This window comes from Lagenorhynchus albirostris, chromosome 6 (assembly GCF_949774975.1).
Source record: "Lagenorhynchus albirostris chromosome 6, mLagAlb1.1, whole genome shotgun sequence".
NCBI lineage: Eukaryota > Metazoa > Chordata > Mammalia > Artiodactyla > Delphinidae > Lagenorhynchus > Lagenorhynchus albirostris.
The window spans coordinates 30,216,216-30,235,737 of NC_083100.1; the positions used below are offsets into that span (position 1 = coordinate 30,216,216).

General features: G+C 50.6%; 1 protein-coding gene across 6 annotated transcripts in view; it reads right to left on the minus strand.

The window, feature by feature from the left end:
- Positions 1-19,522, minus strand: part of NRP2 (neuropilin 2) — a 115,532-nt gene that overhangs the window by 45,398 nt on the left and 50,612 nt on the right. For all 6 annotated transcript variants that reach the window (XM_060152236.1, XM_060152232.1, XM_060152233.1 and 3 more), the window contains exons 8-11: positions 10,384-10,528; positions 8,906-9,255; positions 6,667-6,811; positions 2,801-2,917 (exon numbers count right to left, since the gene is read on the minus strand). In XM_060152236.1, coding sequence (XP_060008219.1) covers positions 2,801-2,917; positions 6,667-6,811; positions 8,906-9,255; positions 10,384-10,528 — 757 coding nt within the window. The remainder of the gene's footprint in view (positions 1-2,800; positions 2,918-6,666; positions 6,812-8,905; positions 9,256-10,383; positions 10,529-19,522) is intronic.

Here is a 19,522-nt window from a genome sequence, read left to right on the forward strand (position 1 = left end):
GAGAAAGAAGAGGCTCCCTTTGCTTATTCATTTAACTCATCTTGGCGATGGCTGGCTTTAGGGTCAGCCTTTGGTCTCATCCTTCCCAGGCATGAAAGCCAAGGCTGCCAGCGGTTCCCATAGTAAGCGATTATAAATGAGGCCACCAAACGGCTTCAGGCTCTAATCGGCCTCTTCTGTCCACTCTGGAGAGCAGACAAATGTGGAAACTGCTGTTCCCTAAAATGCCAGAGAAGAATGTCTCCCCATTGCCTCAGTGGAAGGCAGGATCCTGCCAACCTGGCTGTCAGCAGTGATGGACAGCCCGTTGGCATCCGGAGAGGCTGAAATTCAAAATGCAGGAGGTGCTGGCCAGGGAGGAGAAAGTGATCTTGGAAACAAGGGAGGCTTGTTTGCCCTTCACCTCCCTGTGCCAGGCCTCTTGTTTCAGAAGACCGGGTCAGTTCAGCATCGCCGGGGGAGGCACTGCCAGGTGGGCGATTTGGCATGTTAGGGCAAATTGAGGGCACCAGACCAGCCTGCCGCCCAGCTCAGCGCTGACCAGGAGGAAAAATAATTTTACATGGCTCCGAGTGCCTGAACGCCAGGATTCCAGGGACGGCAGAGAATGGAAATCTAAGAGACCACACGATGGCTCGCCCCCGTCTGCTCGGCTGTTCACCTCTAAGCGAACAGACCGAACCCAAAGGGTTTCTTTGGAGGTTCCACTCAGCTCTACAAATCCAGTCTGAGCTGGTGCCGAACACATGATTGAGTCGGGGGTGGGGTGGAGGTGGGGAAAGAGAGGAAACGGGAACCCAGATTTGGACTCTTGTCCTCAGTAGCTGCGGAGACAGCGGAAAAGTGTTGGCTAACGCTGGTAGGAGGGAGGAAGTGGGGTCTTTGGCCTTTTCACTTCCCTTCTCAGGGTTCCCAGAGAGGAATTTCCGTGGGGAAGGCAGGTTAGGAAGTCTAAAGGGAACAGTCGACTGGTGGAAACACATTGCTCCCGCCCCGGGGGGCGAGGACGGATCACCTCTGAGGGGAAGGGCACTGCTGGCCTTGGCAGCAGGTTGCCACCGGGTCCTGCTCGTGTCTCCCCTTCCCAAGAAAGAATATTTAATACTTGCCCACCCTTGGCCAAAGTCAGCTTGAACTGAGAAGAAACACATGGAATCTATTACAGAAGCATCAACCTGTGGCTTGGAAAAGTCAGCCCTTAGCCCTCCCCATCCCCTTTTCCCGACAACTTCTAAGTTTCTATTTTTCCGTTCAAAAATATGGAGTAATTCAATATACCATAATTCCTCTCTAATGTTTATATGCATACTGTATCTCAGGAACCCAATTCCACAAAGAGATCTTTGGCAAAAAAAAAAAAAAAAAAGCGAGAGGGGAGGAACCACCAAAGAAACCCCAAATGAAACAAACCACTATAGAAGGGAAAATTATATTAAACTTCTGAAAGTCCTTACATTTTCCTTTGGATTGCCATTTAGACAAAACCCCCTCCTTTTGCCCTGCACCGAGCAAACCCTGCTGATCCAACAGCACACAGTAAATGAGAGCGCCCCACTTTTGGCTCTCCAACTCTTTCCAACATGTCTTGGAAGATTCTCCAAGTCTCTTTCTCCTCTTCATAAAACAAAAACAAGTTCATTAAAATGTCAGAATTCTGTATTCAACTATCCCTGACCAAGAGTGTCCCCCGGCCCACGCAATGTACAAAAGCACATTCCTGAGAGCATATGCATTAAATTACCATTTTGCAGTCACACAACTTCAGCATTTACTTTTGGCTCCCCTCCCATTCTTCTTTGTAGCCATGTTGGGGAGACGTCCACTGCATCCTTGCAGTTTCTCATACTGTCAAGTGGCTAAGGGTGCGGATCCACAGATTTCACCATCTACCTACCGACTCGGCGCTACGTCTTTATGTCTCCATCACTTCCCAAGCCTCTTCACCAATCTTCCCTCATTTGGTTTAATGAACGTTTAATAACGATCGGTAATTTACTGTAAATTGAGGCTGTCAAGCATTAAATTCTAGCCCCAAATGCCAGGTGTTCCAAACTTTGTAGTTTGTTAAGGAATGTCCTCATATTCTGCGACCTTAGCAGGAAGATTGAAAATGTGATGTCCTTTTGGGCTCTTCCAATTATTATTTTTCTCTAACTTGGATATGCTTAGAAGATAAAATGAAAATGCAGTCGATTTCCCATGTGAAGAGACTAATCGCAAATAGGTGGCCCTGAGTTTTGAGGAAGGGGTGAGGTGCCTTTTCATACTTCTGTCTATGTCACTGACCTGCGCTCGCCTCGTGGAGGAGGCGGTGCCCTATTTTATAATCCTAATTGTCAGGCTTTCTCAACCGGTGGTGGTAAAAGACACAGGGCAACGCAATTAAATCATGGTTAACTGCTGAGTTAACCTATCGCGCTCCACTGACCAAGTCACCCAGATGACGGCCGGATCTTCCCTTGACTGTGCCCCGGAGACAAGCTTAGCAGGAGGGGCGATCACAGTTGTGCATTCTAAAGATACGAAGTGAGGGCTAGGAAAGGAGACTACTCAAGGGAGCCATCCTCTTTGGATGGCCCCTTACCTCAGCTGATGTAGGGCTGTACTGGTTGTGCCAATATCTGAATGCTTCTAGATTGGTTGGAAATAGCCACTGCCCCAAGCCCCTAAGTACCACACTTCCCTGACCTCTGACCTAGGGGACCCCCAGGTCCCGGACCCAGCCATGGGCCAGCCTCCACTGCGACTGGTCGGCACCCATACCATCCTGGACGAAATACGGCTCTGGCCCCATCCTCACCATCCTCAAAGCTGCAGTTCTCCCCACACTCCGTGGCCTCCTCGTCAATGGGGTACGGGGTGGTGGTCTCTTCGCCCTTCACGGTGGGTCCCAGTGTCTCAACCGTTGGCTTTGAGTCTGCAGAAAGGCAAAGGAAGGGGAGTGAAGACCACATGCAGCAGCCTGTGTCAAAACCCAGCAGGAGGATGCCAAATACTAAGTCTCCTCTCCAAGGGTGGGCCTTTCAAGAAGAAAGAAAAAAGGAAATCCAAGATGGACACACACACACCCATGACGTCACTTCTGTGTGCTGTGATGACGTCAGGACCATGGCCTGTGTTAAGGAGAACGGTCCCAAGCTGTAGAAATAGCCGTAATGGAGGCAAGAACACAAACCCACACTCTACTCCACAGCAGAGGCCCTGAGGCCGGCTCAAAAGGCCATGCGCACCAGGCAGTAATGAATGTGGGCGACACTGACCACAGGCAGGGCTCAACGTGCTCTGGGTGTTCTGTTTCAGACACAGATGTGGGTGACACACACACATAAGCAATGAAGGACACCCATCAAAAATGGTCTGAAAACAATCGGGGTTAATGCAGTGAGCTTCCGTCCTGTGGAAAACACCTGTCTGAGCACAGCCCCATGGGTGACTGCTGTCGCGTCTCGGGCTCAGCCCTGTTTGCGTGTGGAACGGGCCCTGTTTGTGCGTGGAACGGGCCTTCTCTTCTCTGCCTTCTCTGAGTCAGACGGAACCAAAGCTAACCCGACCTGGGGGCCCACCTATTACAAGATAACCAGAAGCACAACGGCTGAAGTCACGGCCAAGCCAGACAGCCTGGGAGGTGCGACCCCAGACATCGTTGTTCGCGTTTGCACAAAACCGGATGGAAAAGAATATGGGCTCAAAGTGACTCAGACTCCATTCAGTGGAAATAATTTGGGGCTGTGCCTTTAGATCAGGGTGTGGCAAATTCAAATGCTTCTAGGAGGCTAACTGCTACTGTAAGGGAGGATGGCCTGCTGGGGGCTGGGAGAGTAAAGGCTGGGACAGGAGATGGCAGAAGGGGTCCTGCACACCTGGTTTAAAGGAGGCCACCACGTGACTGGTTCCAGCAGGTTGAGGAACCGAGGCGAGGTGGCCCAGTGTGGCCAGATCTCGCAAAAAGATCTTTTTTTTCCCCTCGCATGAAACAAACAAACAAACAAAATCTCCAGGGAAAATCTCCAGCCCTGTCAATGTTGGCAACTTATTCAAAATACAAGTAGCAGGTGACCAAACGTGGCTGGGCAAATAACCTCAAAGCGTCCTAACTTGTAAGTTCATATTTGTTACTGTGCCACAGAATCGCAAACTCCGTTGTAAAGCAAACCGTGGTCAGCAAGGCAAGAAGTCATCATTTGAAATTCAAACAGATGAACAGGTGAAGCAGCCCTGTCAAATTATTTAGCTGCAGTAACTCAACCCAGCCCATTATCTTCCCTGTTATCCTTTTGGGGTAGGAATGAAGGGAACAAGGAGAAGTCACAGAAATGAATGGAAATTTGACAAGCAGAAAGCCACGTGGCCTGGGAGAGAGGTTCCTGGAAACGTTAGGTAGCAGAGTGGGTGAGCTGGGTGGCAGAGAGATAACGTTCAATCCAGGGGCACAGGGGGCGGGTGAGGCAATGAGAGGGCAGGCCGTGTGAATGAAAGTGAGGAAATGGTAGCCGGCCTCTGTGTCCACTGTGTTTGTACTGGACACTTAGAGCTAACTGCCCATCAAACTACGCTCCCCGGCAATTGAAAACAGATGTCAGAGACTTCAAAGGGAAGGAGGCTGGGCGGAGGGTATGGAGCCCCTACTCTGATCTTCCAAGGAACAGCCAGGAGGACTTTGAAATGAGAAACCTGTTGCTGACCATCACCGGTGTAATTTGGGCCAGCTTGGCAGGGGGCAATAGGAGGAAAAGGCCAATAGCAATTGTCCAGCCGGTCATAAAGCAGGGCCAGCCTGGGAAGAGGCGTGGCACAGAGGACCATGGACAGGGGGGAAGTATGAGTCAGTAGCTATCGGCCTCTGGCAAGTGGCTGCTCTCTCTGGGACTCAGTTTCCCTCTCTGTGAAGGAGGCATTGGCCTAGATCGGTGACTTTTTTTTCAAACTGTATGTCACCCTTGTCAACAGGTTGTAGATCAATTTCATGAGTCAGGACTAGCGTTTTAAAATAGGGGCTATAATATTTCAGAGTATACTCACGTGGCAAGGATGAGCTCCGCTCTGGGAACCTTCTGTTTCAGTCACGCTTACTTACTGTAACAAGTTTATTAGGTGCCAAGCAGCAGGCTAAGTATTTTATATCCATTATTTGATTGAATCCTCATGATAACCCTGGGGGGTGTAGATATACTATGGCCACCCCCCCTTCTTCAGCTAGGATAACCGAGATCGGCAGAGGCAGGACTTGAACTTGGCGACCTGTCCCCAGAGTCCAGGTGCTTAATGATACACTATATCCCACAAGCACACACGTGTATGTGCGCTTGTGTGCACGCATGCTTGTAAGTCGAGTGGCTCGTGATATAAATTTATTTTAAATTGTGGACGGTGGTCAGAAACGTTTGAAAGCCACTGGCCTAGAAGCCCTCGGGTCCCCTGCATCTCTAAGCCTCTGATTCTGGCCAGAAGAAGCCAGCTTGTGTCACTGTTGGAGGGCAGTTTTCAGCGCCTGCGGGAGGACAGGTGAGGAACACTCAGCGGGCTGCAGGGAACCTTGCCTCACTCCGTGATGGGGAGTAAAGTGTCTTCCCACTAAAATATGTTCACTGGAGCTGCCTTCCATTGAAAGGTGAGAAAGGCTAATTTGGGCCCGATTCCCAGCCTCCGTGCCTCAACGGGACACTTCCTCGGCGCCATCATAACGGCACACAGGCAGCACTTTTCTCCCCGGGAGCCGAAAGCACTTCTCCGACATGCTCTTACTAATCCTCCACGATCCCCTGCTGGGTGAGCTGCTGACAGGTACGGCACAGACAGGAAAATGGAGATACCTGGGGCCGGGGTCCTGCCTGCTGCCTCACCCCACCCCACCCCCAGCTCCGTTTGGCAGGCAGCGAGCGAGCTCCGGCTCCGGCTCCGGCTCCGGCTTGAGCTGGGATCTGTCCCAGCCCTGCCCCGGGGAGGAGGGCGGGGCCTGGAGGGGAGGCGGACCCGACTCGGAAGGGTGGATGGGGTGCTTCCCGGGAAACCTGGAGGGTGGCCATGATCAGCGGGCCTCATCTTCGTTCCGGAGACTCGGAGGTGCTCCCAGGGCCTGCGACGCAGGGTGGAGCCCAGCGAGCCTCCTGCGGCACACGGGGAAGAAGTCGGGCTCTCGGCAGCTCCCCTGCAACAGGGTCCCTCCTGAGCAAATAAATGCCTTTTACAGATGTGGCTTCGAAATGAAAATGAAGTCTCTTAGCCACAGACATCTGGAGGCCAGATTCAGACATAAACCGATTACTTTATTATCATGAGCATTTTTTTTTCTTCCCTAAATCAACAGCCACAGCCCTCTGGCCTGAAGAGTCAGGGTCTAATTGAATTTGGGTGGGCAGTGTGTGGTTATGATTTGTTTTTGAGAGACTGGGGTTGGAGGACTGAAATGATCCTTTAAAAATGACAAAGCACATCCCTCGAGGAGCTGTCCTGAGTCCAGAGGCCGCAGTGCCGGTGGTTTGAGGCAGAACAAAGTGCAGCCCAGGGCAGGCAGGAGGCAGCAGCGTTTTGAACTAATGGGGCTTCACCCCAGGGATGGCTGCCCCTCTGCCCCGTCCCCGTCGTGGTCTGACCTCCTCCCAGGCCATCCCAGGAAGCCGGGGTCATGAGACCATGTGAGTGAGACCCACAGTGGAAAGAGGGCCTTACCTGTCCAGTCACAGCCCAGCACCTCCAGTCGCATCCCAATGCCCGCCGGGGACCACCTCTCAGGGTACACCCGCACGTACTGCACCAGGACAGGGTCAAACCTCCGGATGTCAGGGGTGTCGTAGTGCATGTTCCCTTCAAACAGCTGCAGGGGAGACAGGCTGCTCAGCCCTTCTTAGGTGGGAGCCCTCCTCACTCCTCCTTTCTGCTCCTTCCTCCCCCCTTCCCACCTCACCCCTCACATCCAACCGGAAGGCAGCTTCAGAGTTAATTCATGGTCACTGCCCGTTTTGGTCCGTGGGAGCCCCATTCTCAGACCAAGGTTTTGATTCATTTGGGAGAAACATGGCAGATGGGGAGCAGATGAAAGTGGCAATTGCTGGGTTCTGTTCTCTATCCTTGGAGTGAAACTGAGGACTCAGAATTCGGCTCTGCGTGAGTCTTAAGCTGGATTTGGCTGGAGAGGAGTGAAGGGCATTTAGGCTGTCTTGCCTGTTCTGAAGATCTCGGTTTACTAGAAAAAGAAGTTCTTTCCCAGATGCTTAAAAGTCTAGATTTAGAAAGTCCCAGCTTGAAAGTCTAGGTTTAGAAAATGCCAGGTCACTGAGAGGCTGAAGGGAAAGTGACCATCCCTTTTCTAGGCTAATGACAATTTCCACTGGTCACACCCTGATAATCTAAGACTGTGTTCCCCCAACCTTGGTTTAGTGGAAGAAATTCTGTCCAAAGAAACCTCACCTAAAGCCACACCTCATAAAATGGATGACAGTGGGGCTGCCCTGGCTGAAGCCGGGTGGGGGACCCAACCCAGAGCGTACCTGTGAACCAGTGACTTAGGGGACTGTTGGTGTGCAGGTGTGCCAGGGGCTGTAGCTGATTAGCATCTAGGAATGAGGCAGAGCCAACTCATTTTGCAGGATGCCCACAATTCCAAAAGGGGGGCACTGTCACGGGGAGGGCAGGCTCTGAGCCTGGCTAAGATCATCTCCTTTCCAAGGCCCCCAGAATAGTCAAGAAGAGCCAGGGTGGGGCTTCCCTGGTGGCACAGCGGTTGAGAGTCCGCCTGCCGACGCAGGGGACACGGGTTCGTGCCCCAGTCCAGGAAGATCCCACATGCTGCGGATCAGCTGGGCCTGTGAGCCATGGCCGCTGAGCCGGCGCCTCCGGAGCCTGTGCTCTGCCAACGGGAGAGGCCACAACAGGGAGAGGCCCGCGTACCACCAAAAAAAAAAAAAAAAAAAAGAAGAGCCAGGGTTAGCTGTCCCTGGGGGAGCCAGTGGTCCGACCTCTGCTCCATCCACTGAAGGTTCCAGTTACCAAGCACTGAGCCTTTCCAAGCCGCTGGAATTATGAGCTGGGAGTTTACATCAGCACTGCAAAACCTCCAACCCAGACCTTGCCTCTGCATTAAGAGTGGAAAACATTTGCTAAACAGAGACATGTGATACCCCTTCCTTATTAGGGGCCCTGCTCTTTTGAGGAAAATGAGGGGTAACTTAGCAATGAGGATCGGAAAGCCTGGCTGACTGGGCAATGAACCTGGAGAGGGACAGGGCTGTGATGTCCTCTCCCTTTCCTGGGGCTCCTTCGTGCCCCTCGTTGAGGGCTGACCTTCACTCCTCCGAGGGCAGGAGGGGGTGTTACACTGGCCTGAGCTTCTGGACTGGAGTTAGTTTCTCTGGCCTCTTCCCAGCCTCCATGTGAGAGGCAAGAAAGATCTAAGTAGTCAAGCCCAGGAAAATACAAAGGAGTGCAGCAACACTCAGAAAAACACAGTTGTTTTTGGAAGTAATTCACTAGTTTCTACAGTTGAGCCTCCAAAAACCACATCCCCTTTGGATGTCTGGCCAGTTCCAAGGACACTTTATCTGAAACAGGGTAGAAAGAGTGTCCAAGACAGTAGAAAGGCAGTGTTGAGCAGTGGTTAGGCATTTGGGCTCTGGAGTGAGACTTGTGTCTGAATCATGGCTCTACCACAGGTACTGTATGACCCTGGCACGACATCAAGCCTCAGTTTTGTTACCTCTAAAATGGGAGGAACGAAAGGACCTACCTTCTAGAGATGTTGTAAAGGCTAAAATAAGGCATTTAGCAGAGGGCTTGGCACAAAGTAATCTCTCAGTTAATATCTGTTTGACGGGCAGGGGTTGGTGATGACCATCTAGATGGGAAATCAACATCCCCCAAATCAACCTCCCTGTTTGGGGCAAGGTTAGGGAGTCCTCCGGGAACATCCTACCTTCGGCTGCTGGGTCCTGGGGTCCTGGATGTGCTCCCAGTCTTTGCCATTTAGGCTGTAGGAGACTTTGAACTTGCGCACAAACGCCCTGGCTTCCACGGCAGTGATGCTGTCTCCTCCGCGGGCTCCCTGGATGATGACGCCTTTCACGGTCTTGGGCGCTCCCAGGTCTACCTGGAGCCACTCCTCGCCCGGCTGGGCCTGAGGGATCCGAGGGAACCAGCCTGAGCGGCTGCTGACCAGGCGGGCAGCACTGGGGCTCCAGAGGTACTCGCGGGTGGAGGAAGCAGAGATCTGGGAGTCGGCAATGAGTCCCGAGAGCATCCCCAGCATGTCGGAGCAGGGGGCGTCTGCGGAGAGGGAGGAAGGTACAAGAGGTCATGCTGGTACCCTGCTAACGGGAACCACCCCCAACCAGTAGGGAACTGTCGAAGAACCTGACTATCAAACACTTTGAAGTCAGCACTGATTTCTCTGCATTTCAAGGTGGGATAGCACTGTGGTTAAGAGCTCAGCTGGGCTAGCTGGATTCACATGTGCTTTGTCACTTACTAGCTGCTTGACTTTGGGAAAATAATCGACGTCCTCTGTGCCTCAGTTTCCCCAGGCCTAAAGGAGGGCTAACAGCAGTACTTACCTCTTGGGGGTTGTTGCATGGATTCTGTTAGTTACAATATAAAAGATCTCAGCGTGGTGCCTGGCATGGCCGAGTGTCCCATGTTGTTAGCCAAGGACTCTCACATCCTTGGTGACACAGTCCCTACTGATCCTCCTAGGGGCAATGAGTGCAGGGCAGCTCAGCTGAGCATTGAACTGTTACCCAGGGGATTATTTCCCGAACTAGATGGAACCGTTCCTGGGACCAGATCTTAATTTCACATGTGTTACCACAGCTCTTTACTGCCTTGCATCCTGCCAGCATCCTGGAACATGCTGTTCCCTCTACCCAAAATGCTCTTCCCTTCAGTCACCATCAGACTACTCTTTACTCATCCCCGAATTTAAGTGTCACATCCTCAGAAAGGCTGTCCCCAAACTTTCAATCAACACTCAGTGAGGTCCCCTCACTCACTCTCAGAGCATCCTGTCCTTTTCCTTCACACACGCATCTTAGTGTATAATTACCCCTGTACTTACATTTGTTTATTATCTATCTTGCCTACCCGCCTGAAAGTTCCAGCATGTCAGAGACCCCATCTGCTCGTTCCCTTCTCTTATTCACTTCCAGCTCCCAATGTGTGGCCTGGCACACAGCGGGCCTTCCATAAGTATTTGTGCAGCGAATGAGTGAGTGGAGTGTGCGTGAAGAAATGGTAGCCGGCAAGGCAGGGTCTAGAGTCGGTGTGCATTCAATACCCATACAGGGAGTTACAGGTAAGAGCCAGCCTTCTGTTAAGGTCACGTGGTACAATCAAGCCGTTTGCAGAGGGCTGGGAGGGGGCGCAGAGCTCCCCGACCTCACAGGAGCCCCACTTCACCTGTGACCCGGCAGCCGAAGAGCTCCAGGCGGAGGGCGATGCCCGAGTGCCAGGTCTGTGGACGGACCCTGACGAAGCGTGTCAGCAGCGGTGAGTGCAGCTTGTTCAGAACCACCTCCGTGGCATCGTTGTTGGCTTGGAAGACCTGTAACATCACACACGAATCCATGTTATAGCAAAATCCCCGTATGCAGGTGAGCCACGCAGCCTTTGATGGAGAGGGAAAGGTCTGTCCAATTTTATTTCCCTTAAGCTTAGAAATAATCAGTGGGTTTGTTGTTTGGTGCTGTTTTAGAAACACCATGAAAAAAATGTAATTTCTCACACTGCTCTAAGTTGAAAGCAATACATGGTCTTCACAAAAACTTTTGGAGGGAAGGAAAATTTTGCCTCTGGGCCTGAGGGCCAGCAGAGGAAGGCACCATGAAAGGAAAACACTTTCAGAAGTCAAGAGAGAGAGAGAGAGAGAGAGAGAGAGAGAGAGAGAGAGAGAGAGAGAGAGAGAGGGAGGGAGGGAGGGAGGGAGGGAGGGAGGGAGGGAGGGGGAGAGAGAGGGGGGGGGGGAGGGGGAGGGGGGAGGGGGGAGGGGGGGGAGGGGGAGAGAGAGAGAGGGAGAGAGAGAGGAAAAAGAAAGTAGAATATCCTTTAAAAATGGAGCGACAGGGCTTCCCTGGTGGCGCATTGGTTGAGAGTCCGCCTGCCGATGCAGGGGACACGGGTTCGTGCCCCGGTCCGGGAAGATCCCACATGCTGCGGAGCGGCTGCGCCCGTGAGCCATGGCCGCTGAGCCTGCGCGTCCAGAGCCTGTGCTCCGCAACGGGAGAGGCCACAACAAATGAGAGGCCCGCGTATCACAAAACAAAAAACAAACAAACAAACAAAAAATGGAGCGACAATGTCATCTTTTAGGGTTGTGGACCTCTCTCACTAGCTTGAACTTGACTCTCCCTTTTCCTCAGGTTTCAGGCCTATAGGAAGAGTTCCGGGTATTTTATAATCAGAAAGTGCTTCACAGGTGTTTCTGTTAGTTCCCTAGAGGTCTCCCTGCTCCGTGGAGGGGTGAGAGGGTGGGAGCGCTGTCCACCCCCGGTGCCCCCGTGTCAGTCAACACTTGCTTGGTTCTTTCTGGTCTTTGTTGTAGGGTCAGGGTTGCAGACAGGCCGCTGGAGCCCTGCTCTGGCTTTCTCTCACTGTAGACCCTGCCCTGTAATGAAATCCATCCCTGTCCCCATCTGACCACTGCACCTCTTATGGGAGGAAAGGCTTTCCAGAGTAGCTTCTAATCCAACATGGTAGGAGCAAGTCCTAGCTTACCAGATGGCCCAAATCAATAACGGCCTTGGGCTTTTTTGTGTTCTCCATTAAAAAAGGAAACAGTAGCTGCAACAAATATATGTAAGTTTCTCTTGGTTTCCCTGGATAAGCGTGAAGGGAAAGACCAACTAACCATCGCTTCTAGATCATACCTGTCATAGCTCTAACAACCATGTGACCGTAAGTCCACTCACAGGCAACTCTGCAACAACTAGCAATTTCTCCTGGGTAGGGGGACAAGCTCCTTCAGCTCCTGGCACCTATAACATGCGAGCTGTTTAGGCACTGACAGACCTGGGATAAGGGGAATGGGGAAAATGGTATATTGGAATCTCATTGAGCCAGACACTGTGTAAACATAATTAGGCCTACAACATTCCGGGAAGTAAGTACTATTATTCCCACTTTATTGATGAAAAAACTGAGGCTCAGAGATGTCTGTCCAGATCTCAAGCCCTTGCCACATGTTTAGATTTCAGGCTTGTGGTTTTCTCCCTTGACTCTCGTCTCGTCTACATCTGCAGCGTTTATGTTGGTGGCTAGGAGTCGTGGAGCCCTTAAGGTCCCCAAGCATGGGTGGAATGGAAGTAGAGTTGCTGTTCAGTCATGTGCTTGCTCCCAGGGTGTTCATAATCCCAACGTAGAATGACCCGAGTAACAGCAAAGAGCAGCACAGAAGCTTAGAGCTAATGAACAACGTGGTCCTTGCTTCCTCAGGAACTGTAACCAGGAACTCTGCCATTTGGCAACCTTGAACCTTCTATATTTCCCACTTACTAAGGTCAAAAGTTAGAGCTGTTAAGAGCACCCCACTGACGGTGGGGGTGAAGGCTCAGAGCCATCATAGCTTTTGCCAAATGAGGGGAAGTGGCCTGTTTAAGAGAAACAGAGGGAAGGAGAGGAGGAAACAAGTTTTCCCTGGACCACGGTATTCAGTTGCAACCCCTCGTTCCTGGTGTTGAGCCCACTGGTTCCAGGGGAGCTCCCGCACCAGCCTTGCCACTCCTTCTCCTCCCCTGGGGAGCCTCTGCCCTGGTCCCAGTCCACCAGCTTCCTCCTCTGCTCCCTGCGGACCGCACGGAGAACCAAGGCGGGACTGTGTGCCCACCCATCCCTCCCAGCTTCGGTCTGGCTGCTTCCTGCATAGTGACTGAGGACACAGAGGGGCGAAAGACAAAGCGGAGGAAGAAGAAGGGCCACGAAAGCAGAAGGAAAGAGGGTTAGTTCCAGACACCTGGGAGAAGGCCTAAGGGAAGAGAGAGGCGCCTGAACCTCTGTGATCTAATCTGGGGAGGGGCCACCGGCAGGAGGGCCCAGGGCCCAGCACGATCTCAGCCTCGCCATGCCCGTTCCTTGGCTTCCTCTGAAGCTCTGAGGAGAGGGAAGGAGGAACTGAATCCAAGGGAAAGAGATTAATCAGTTCTGCGAGAATTCAGCGTGAGGCAGAGGCTCTTTGCTTTGTTTTGTTTTGTTTTGCTTTGGCAGGGAAGAAGCAAATGCAGCCCTCTGCTCATTTCAGACGGCTGCTGTGAGCAGCGGTGGGTCCCCACCGGCCTACTCCCTGAGGATGGTGATGGTGGCTGCGTGTGACCTCCAACAGGAGATGCTGAGGAATCCGTAAGCGAGGGGGCAGGGGTGGGGGCTTGATTTCCCACGTGAATATATAATTGGAGTGTTGAGTGGCTCTGAACTTTAACAGCTGCTAATCCACAGCGTACACACCACGCTGGTGCCGTTTAGAAACACAGCACGTCTCGTGTTTCTAATATCCAATTTTATCTTATCTGACCCCTTCATTTCTCAGCCTTGGCGGACAACACCAAGAAACCTTTCCTCTCCTGCCTCAGTAAGGAAACGACTTTGTCTGTGGACTGCCTTGGGAAGGCCGGCTGCCCGTGGGCACGGGGGGCACACACGTGTGGGTATACATCTGGGGAGGGGCTGGTCTTCCCATGCATGCGTGTGGCCACAGGCTTGGGTGAGCCCCTGGATCTCTGTCTACAATGGCCTCAGCCAGAAAGGGAGGCAGGCACGTGGTTGATGTCCCTGAGGACATCCACCTGGTGCTCAAATTGACCTTCATTCTGCTATTCAGTTTTGCTCACTCTTCTCCCACCCCTGGAACCCAGTGAAGCCTCTTTCAATGTGAGCTATCCTTCCCGTTTCCAAGCCTAGGTCCTTCTTGGTGTCTTGTTTGCTCTTGACCTTGGGCTCATATCTGCCTTCCGCTCTCTGGACCCTTGGCTGAAGGAATACCATCTTATTTTAATAAACTTTTTGTATACCTCTCACTCTGAGGTGGGTGTAGTGAGAAAAAAAAGTCCAAACACCACTGAACCAGGAACCAGACTCTGCTGTTAATTAGCTCCTAGGTGTGGGCAAATATCTGTACCTCCCCCAGGCCCCAATTTCCTCCTCCATTAAATGAGGGGATTGCATGAGCTGATTTGCAAGGTGCGCTCTGGCCTCCAGACTCTAAGGCTTTCCTCACAAGAGTTTCTCATTTAGAACTGCCCCAGAAGTGTCCACTTTCTAGCATGGCATTTTAGTTACCATTGTCCCTTGTAGCCTAAGTGCTTTTGTGGACAAGTGAAGTGGATTTTCATATACTTCAAACAGTGCCCAAAACACATGGTGACTGCCCCACTCAGAGGGAGAAAATATCTTGTTGATGTTTTAGTTCAATAACAGTCCAAATGATTAATAACAAAGAGTCATACATAACAACACCTTAGTTCTTACATATCGTCTTTCGCCCGAAGATATCAAAGTGCAATTTAAGAAGATCCATTTTTAATGAAATATTAAGCAGTTTCTATTTCTCCTGACCCAATGGATTTCCAAGGTCTCTATTTTTTCTCCTTGCACTGCCCTATTTATAGCTGGTAAATGCTATCATACATTATACATCTTTATGACTTTTTCAATGCTTCTGTGGTTTCAGAATCACCCTTCATATATTTTCTGACCAAATTCTCTGAGATGGAACCTTGACTTCCAGTCCTGCCATTGCAAGGTAAGGGGTTGTGTGCTTGGGAGATGATGCCAGGGAATTGGTTTTACTCCCTATTCCCTTCCGACTCACTGAATCACTATAGGCCAATCAATAAACCTTAGATACCTTGATTTCTCCTTCAGGAAAATAAAGTCGATAACACGCTTGCAGGTAGACACTAAACTCTACCAGCCCTCCCTGCTGGCTCCAGGGCCTGCACGATACCAAGGACAGATATTGGACTGGAAGCCACGTCACAAGCAATAAATAGGTCTTTGTTCAACTGGGGAAGTTCAAGTTCTGAAAGCCACTGACTCTCAAGTCCCACCTCGAGGCCAGGAATTTTCAGGCCATGACTTTGCAGTGAGGAGTCCATGTTGCTGAGAAAACTCAGCGGCCTGTCAGCGTATGGCGTACCCAGATAGACGTATATCAAACATGGTGATCACATTTTAACGTCTGCTTTAAAAGCTGGATGTCACACATGGTATACAGTTTCATTAACTTTAAAAGAGAAATGTTAATATGGTTGCTTTCCTGCCCAAAGGAAAACCAGAGGTGTGTTCAAAGTGACCCTAACCTTCTTAAGAGGTGGGGATAGCGCTGATAATGTTGTAATGACATATATATATATATATATATGAAGCTATGTTGAACATAAAGATTTCTTCAAGTGCACTTCTATAAACCAAGTTTAAAAAACAATTCAGGACAAGAAGTGGTTTGGATAATCCATTTGGTGCCTTGCTGAATTCTGAACATAATCCAACACTTTCCAATTGATTTCTGAGACCTTTGGTTTATTTTCAGTAAGACAGAATCAGAAACCAGCAGCACGTCATGCATTTTCTGATTTGCACCTCAGGGGGGAGGGGGGCATCTGCCAGTTAAATTGGCTGCTTTCCAATATCCCAATTTGGTTATTATCTACAACTTCACCCCCCTCCGCCATCTTCTCCCCCCAGGAAAAGAAAATCAACATGTTGTGACCACTCCTGTGAGCTCGTAAGGCATGGACTCTAATACTATGTAAAAAACACATTAAAGAAAATAATATATAAACTCTAAGAAGAAACATCTAGCCAGAAAGCATCACTGAGGTCATCTTTTCTCTTTCACCCCATTTCTAGTCACACCACCTCTCCCTGCTGACCCCTCCCAAAGTCCTATTTGAAGAGAATGCAGTGACTCAGGCACTGCTGAGAACAGTGAGTGTTTCACGGCCTACCTTGGAGGCCTCTATGTGGGGGGATTCTCTGCCAGCCCTACATCCCTCTCCCATACACCGTTCATCTCTGCCGTCAACATCCGGGTGCCCAGGCCGGTATAGATGCTCCATGTCCGTCAGTCTTTGAGCTCCTTGGCGGAAGGACACGGTGCAGCCGCACAGTGTTCCTGGCTGTTTAACCTCCCGCCACGAGGCAGGCCCTCATTCTGTGCACAGCCTCCCTCCTGATAGGGCTTCAGTATTGCACCTGCGCATGCCTGTCTCTTCATTTCCTATGCTGTGACCTATAGTTTATTTCTATTTTGCTGTAAATATCTGAACGTGGCCAGCTCCAGGGATTGCACAGAAGCAGGACATTTTTCAAAGACAACATAGTGTTGGAGCCCTGAGGTAGAAATTGTGCAGGAGACCTTCTTCTTCCTTTTTTAAAGAATAAATATTTCTCTCCACTAATACATGTTGCGTCGCATCCAAAGTTCTCCTTTTCAATCTCCCTGGCACAGACACTGAAGGAGGAGAACAAAGCAGGCAGAGAAGAGAGATGACAGGAGTCGAGGGCAGAGACGGGGGAAACCAGGAGCGCATTTAAAAAATCTGTCTCAGAAACAATGGTACCGACTCATCCTCACTGCAGAACCTAGTCCCAGCCCTCCCACTCCCACCTCCTCCCTTTGCATTTTCTCTAAAGCTAGCCATTGGGGCTACACGTAGAAATAAATTGTTAATCAATGAATGCCATCCTGTTTAATTAATTTGTTGCACCAAACAGGTGTGGGTGAGGGTGAATGCTGCACTCGGGAAATGATGCTAAGGTAATGGACCTTTTTTTTCCTGTTTGTAAATCATGGTCCTGACATTTCTCTCTTAAAACTCTTCCTTAAAGACTATAAAAATTTTTTAAAGCTGCTCTTATTCTAGTGAATGTGGGAACTTAGCCAGATACAGAATCAGAAAGGATGTCTCTCTCATGTGTATATATATATATACACACACACATATATACATACGTGTGTGTATATATATATATATATATATATATATATATATATACACACACATATGAAAGACAGACAGAGAGAGAGAGAGAATTTAAGGGAGGGAAGGGATGCGGGTAGGGCAGAGAAATTCCCTAGCCACCAAATGCTCGTTTATGACCATGATGCCCTCCTGTCTCCTCCTCCTTCACTTCAGGGCTGCTTTCGTCATCAAGCAGTTTTGCTGATGTGAGGGAGGAGATAGAGAAGCAAGCAGGAGCTGGTCGGGGGCTGTAGGGCAGGGAGACCGCTTTCTTTCTGGGGCTGGGGGCTGAGGTGCTGGGATGTGCACATCCCCCTCTGTGTGTGCCTGGCGGGGCCCGTTAGATTTACTGCGGGATTACGTTACCCCCACGAGACACTGAGCCCTGGAACACAGCATACTAACAGGATCAGGGTTTCAGGATTTGAGACAGGAAAGCATGAGGGAGGAGAGGCGAGGAGGGCAGCTCAGGGATTTGGGGCTGGAGGAGAGATGGTATGGGAGAGAGTGGAGCATCAGAGCAACGAGGGGCCGGAAGTCCTCCTGTGAAGGTGGGGCAGAAACACACATTCTACCTGGGTGGGAAGGGCCTCCACACTGAAAACCTCCTACAAAGACACCGCCACATTATTTAAGGAGGCACCTTTAACTTCCAGGTGGGGAAAAGAGAGCAGAAAAGCTACGGGGAATGAGGTTGCTGAGTCTACCTGCCACCTGCACTCCTTTTCCGGGTGAAATCTCAGGAAAGCACAGAGCAGGGAACCGGTGATGGCAAAGAACCTGACAATCCACCTGGAGAGGCGTTCACCCCACTGCTCATCTAGGGATGCTGAGGTTAGGGCAAAGCGCGTGTTTTCACAGCCCAAGCAAAATCACGGCGCCGTTCCACATCCCCTGCTATCTGCTCTGCCCCACTGGCCCCTACGTACAGTGGGGCCTGGGAAGCACGAGGAATTTAGCATCAAGGCTGTAAGCACCAGGGAGGCTGGCCTCAGCTCCCGGAGACAATTCAGCACCCATGGGAGTTGGGTGAAGCCAGCCATGGGGGCCTGATGGAGAAAAGGTTCCAAGCTTGTGTATAATGAAAATTTCCCTGGAGCTTCCTAAGTGGAGAGGCTAAAGGTCTGAGCTCATCCCATGGCAAATGGATAAGGGACAAACCTAATTACCAAGGGCCTTGGATTATTCTTGGTTATAATTGAGGGGAACAGATAAACTGGGGGGACTTGAATTTGAAAAGGTCATCAGCCCTCTTCTAAACATATATAACCCTAGACGATGCAATCACATCCATGACTTCTAAAGTCTGATGCCCACTACTAGCTGATGGTCTGAGTCATTGTCTTAATCTTATAGACAGTAAACAAAATTATTACAATAAAAAGGAAAAGGGGGCGTCCCTGGTGGCGCAGTGGTTGAGAGTCCGCCTGCCGACGCAGGGGACACGGGTTCGTGCCCCGGTCCGGGAAGATCCCACATGCCGCGGAGCGGCTGGGCCTGTGAGCCATGGCCGCTGAGCCTGTGCGTCCGGAGCCTGTGCTCCGCAACGGGAGAGGCCACAACAGTGAGAGGCCCGCGTATCGCAAAAAAGAAAAAAAAAAAAAAGGAAAAGGAAAAACCAGTCATCCACCAGGAAGCTTAAAAAAAAGGTATTTTTTGAAAACCTAAAAATTTTCATTGGAGGAATAATTGCACTCCTAACTGAAGAATGAGGGGTACCGTTCATCTGAGGCAGCCCAAGCACAGGCCCCATCAGATGCAGGGAGAAGTCTGGATGACTCACCAGGTCCCTTCCAGACCTATGATTTTAAAGGAGGCAGTAAATATCCCATGGGAGATCCCTTGTTACTTTTTAAATTGATAACTTCCTTCTGTTCAAGAAGAGCTCTGCGGGTCTAATACATTCGTTATATCTGCAGAGAGCCTTCCAGCCATGGATCCCAAAGTGCTCTGCCAACAGTAGCTACAGCACCATTCCATTAGGGCAGGCGGAAACCCTGAGGCACGGAGCTGGGAAGAGAAATTTCCAAGGTCACGTAGCGCGTCATCCTAGAAGGTCTGGCCACGTGGCTCTAACTGTTAGCCGACTGGTTTGGGGGTGTGGTTTTATGACACCACTCTCTCTCCTCTTAAGTCTCTGATCATTTCACAGAGGGTTTTAAATTCTCAAATGGCTTTCACAACAATTCATTTTAATTTGGAAAATAAATGTAGTACAGAGGATTTTTGAAGCGGGGGTTTATTTGTTCTGAAGGGACGTGGCCAAATCAAACGCAAAGCAGCTTCGTTTAACGCTACATCTCAGGATTCTATGATGGGGCCCCAAATCCAAAATGCTGAGCCCGTGCTAGGAGCCATGCCCACCAAACACGACTTGACTTCAGATCTCCATGAATATGCACACCTCTCGACCCGTGGACGGAACATGGAGGAAGCCAATTTCCCTCTGGAGGCAAGATGGCGAGCCAGACCTGGATCAGATTATGGAAACACCGGCCTGAAGTCAAAGCCTGGTGACCGGTGCCTTCCAAGGGACTCCACGGTTCCCCATGTCCCTGGGGCAAATTACTTTGCCTTGAGAGCTT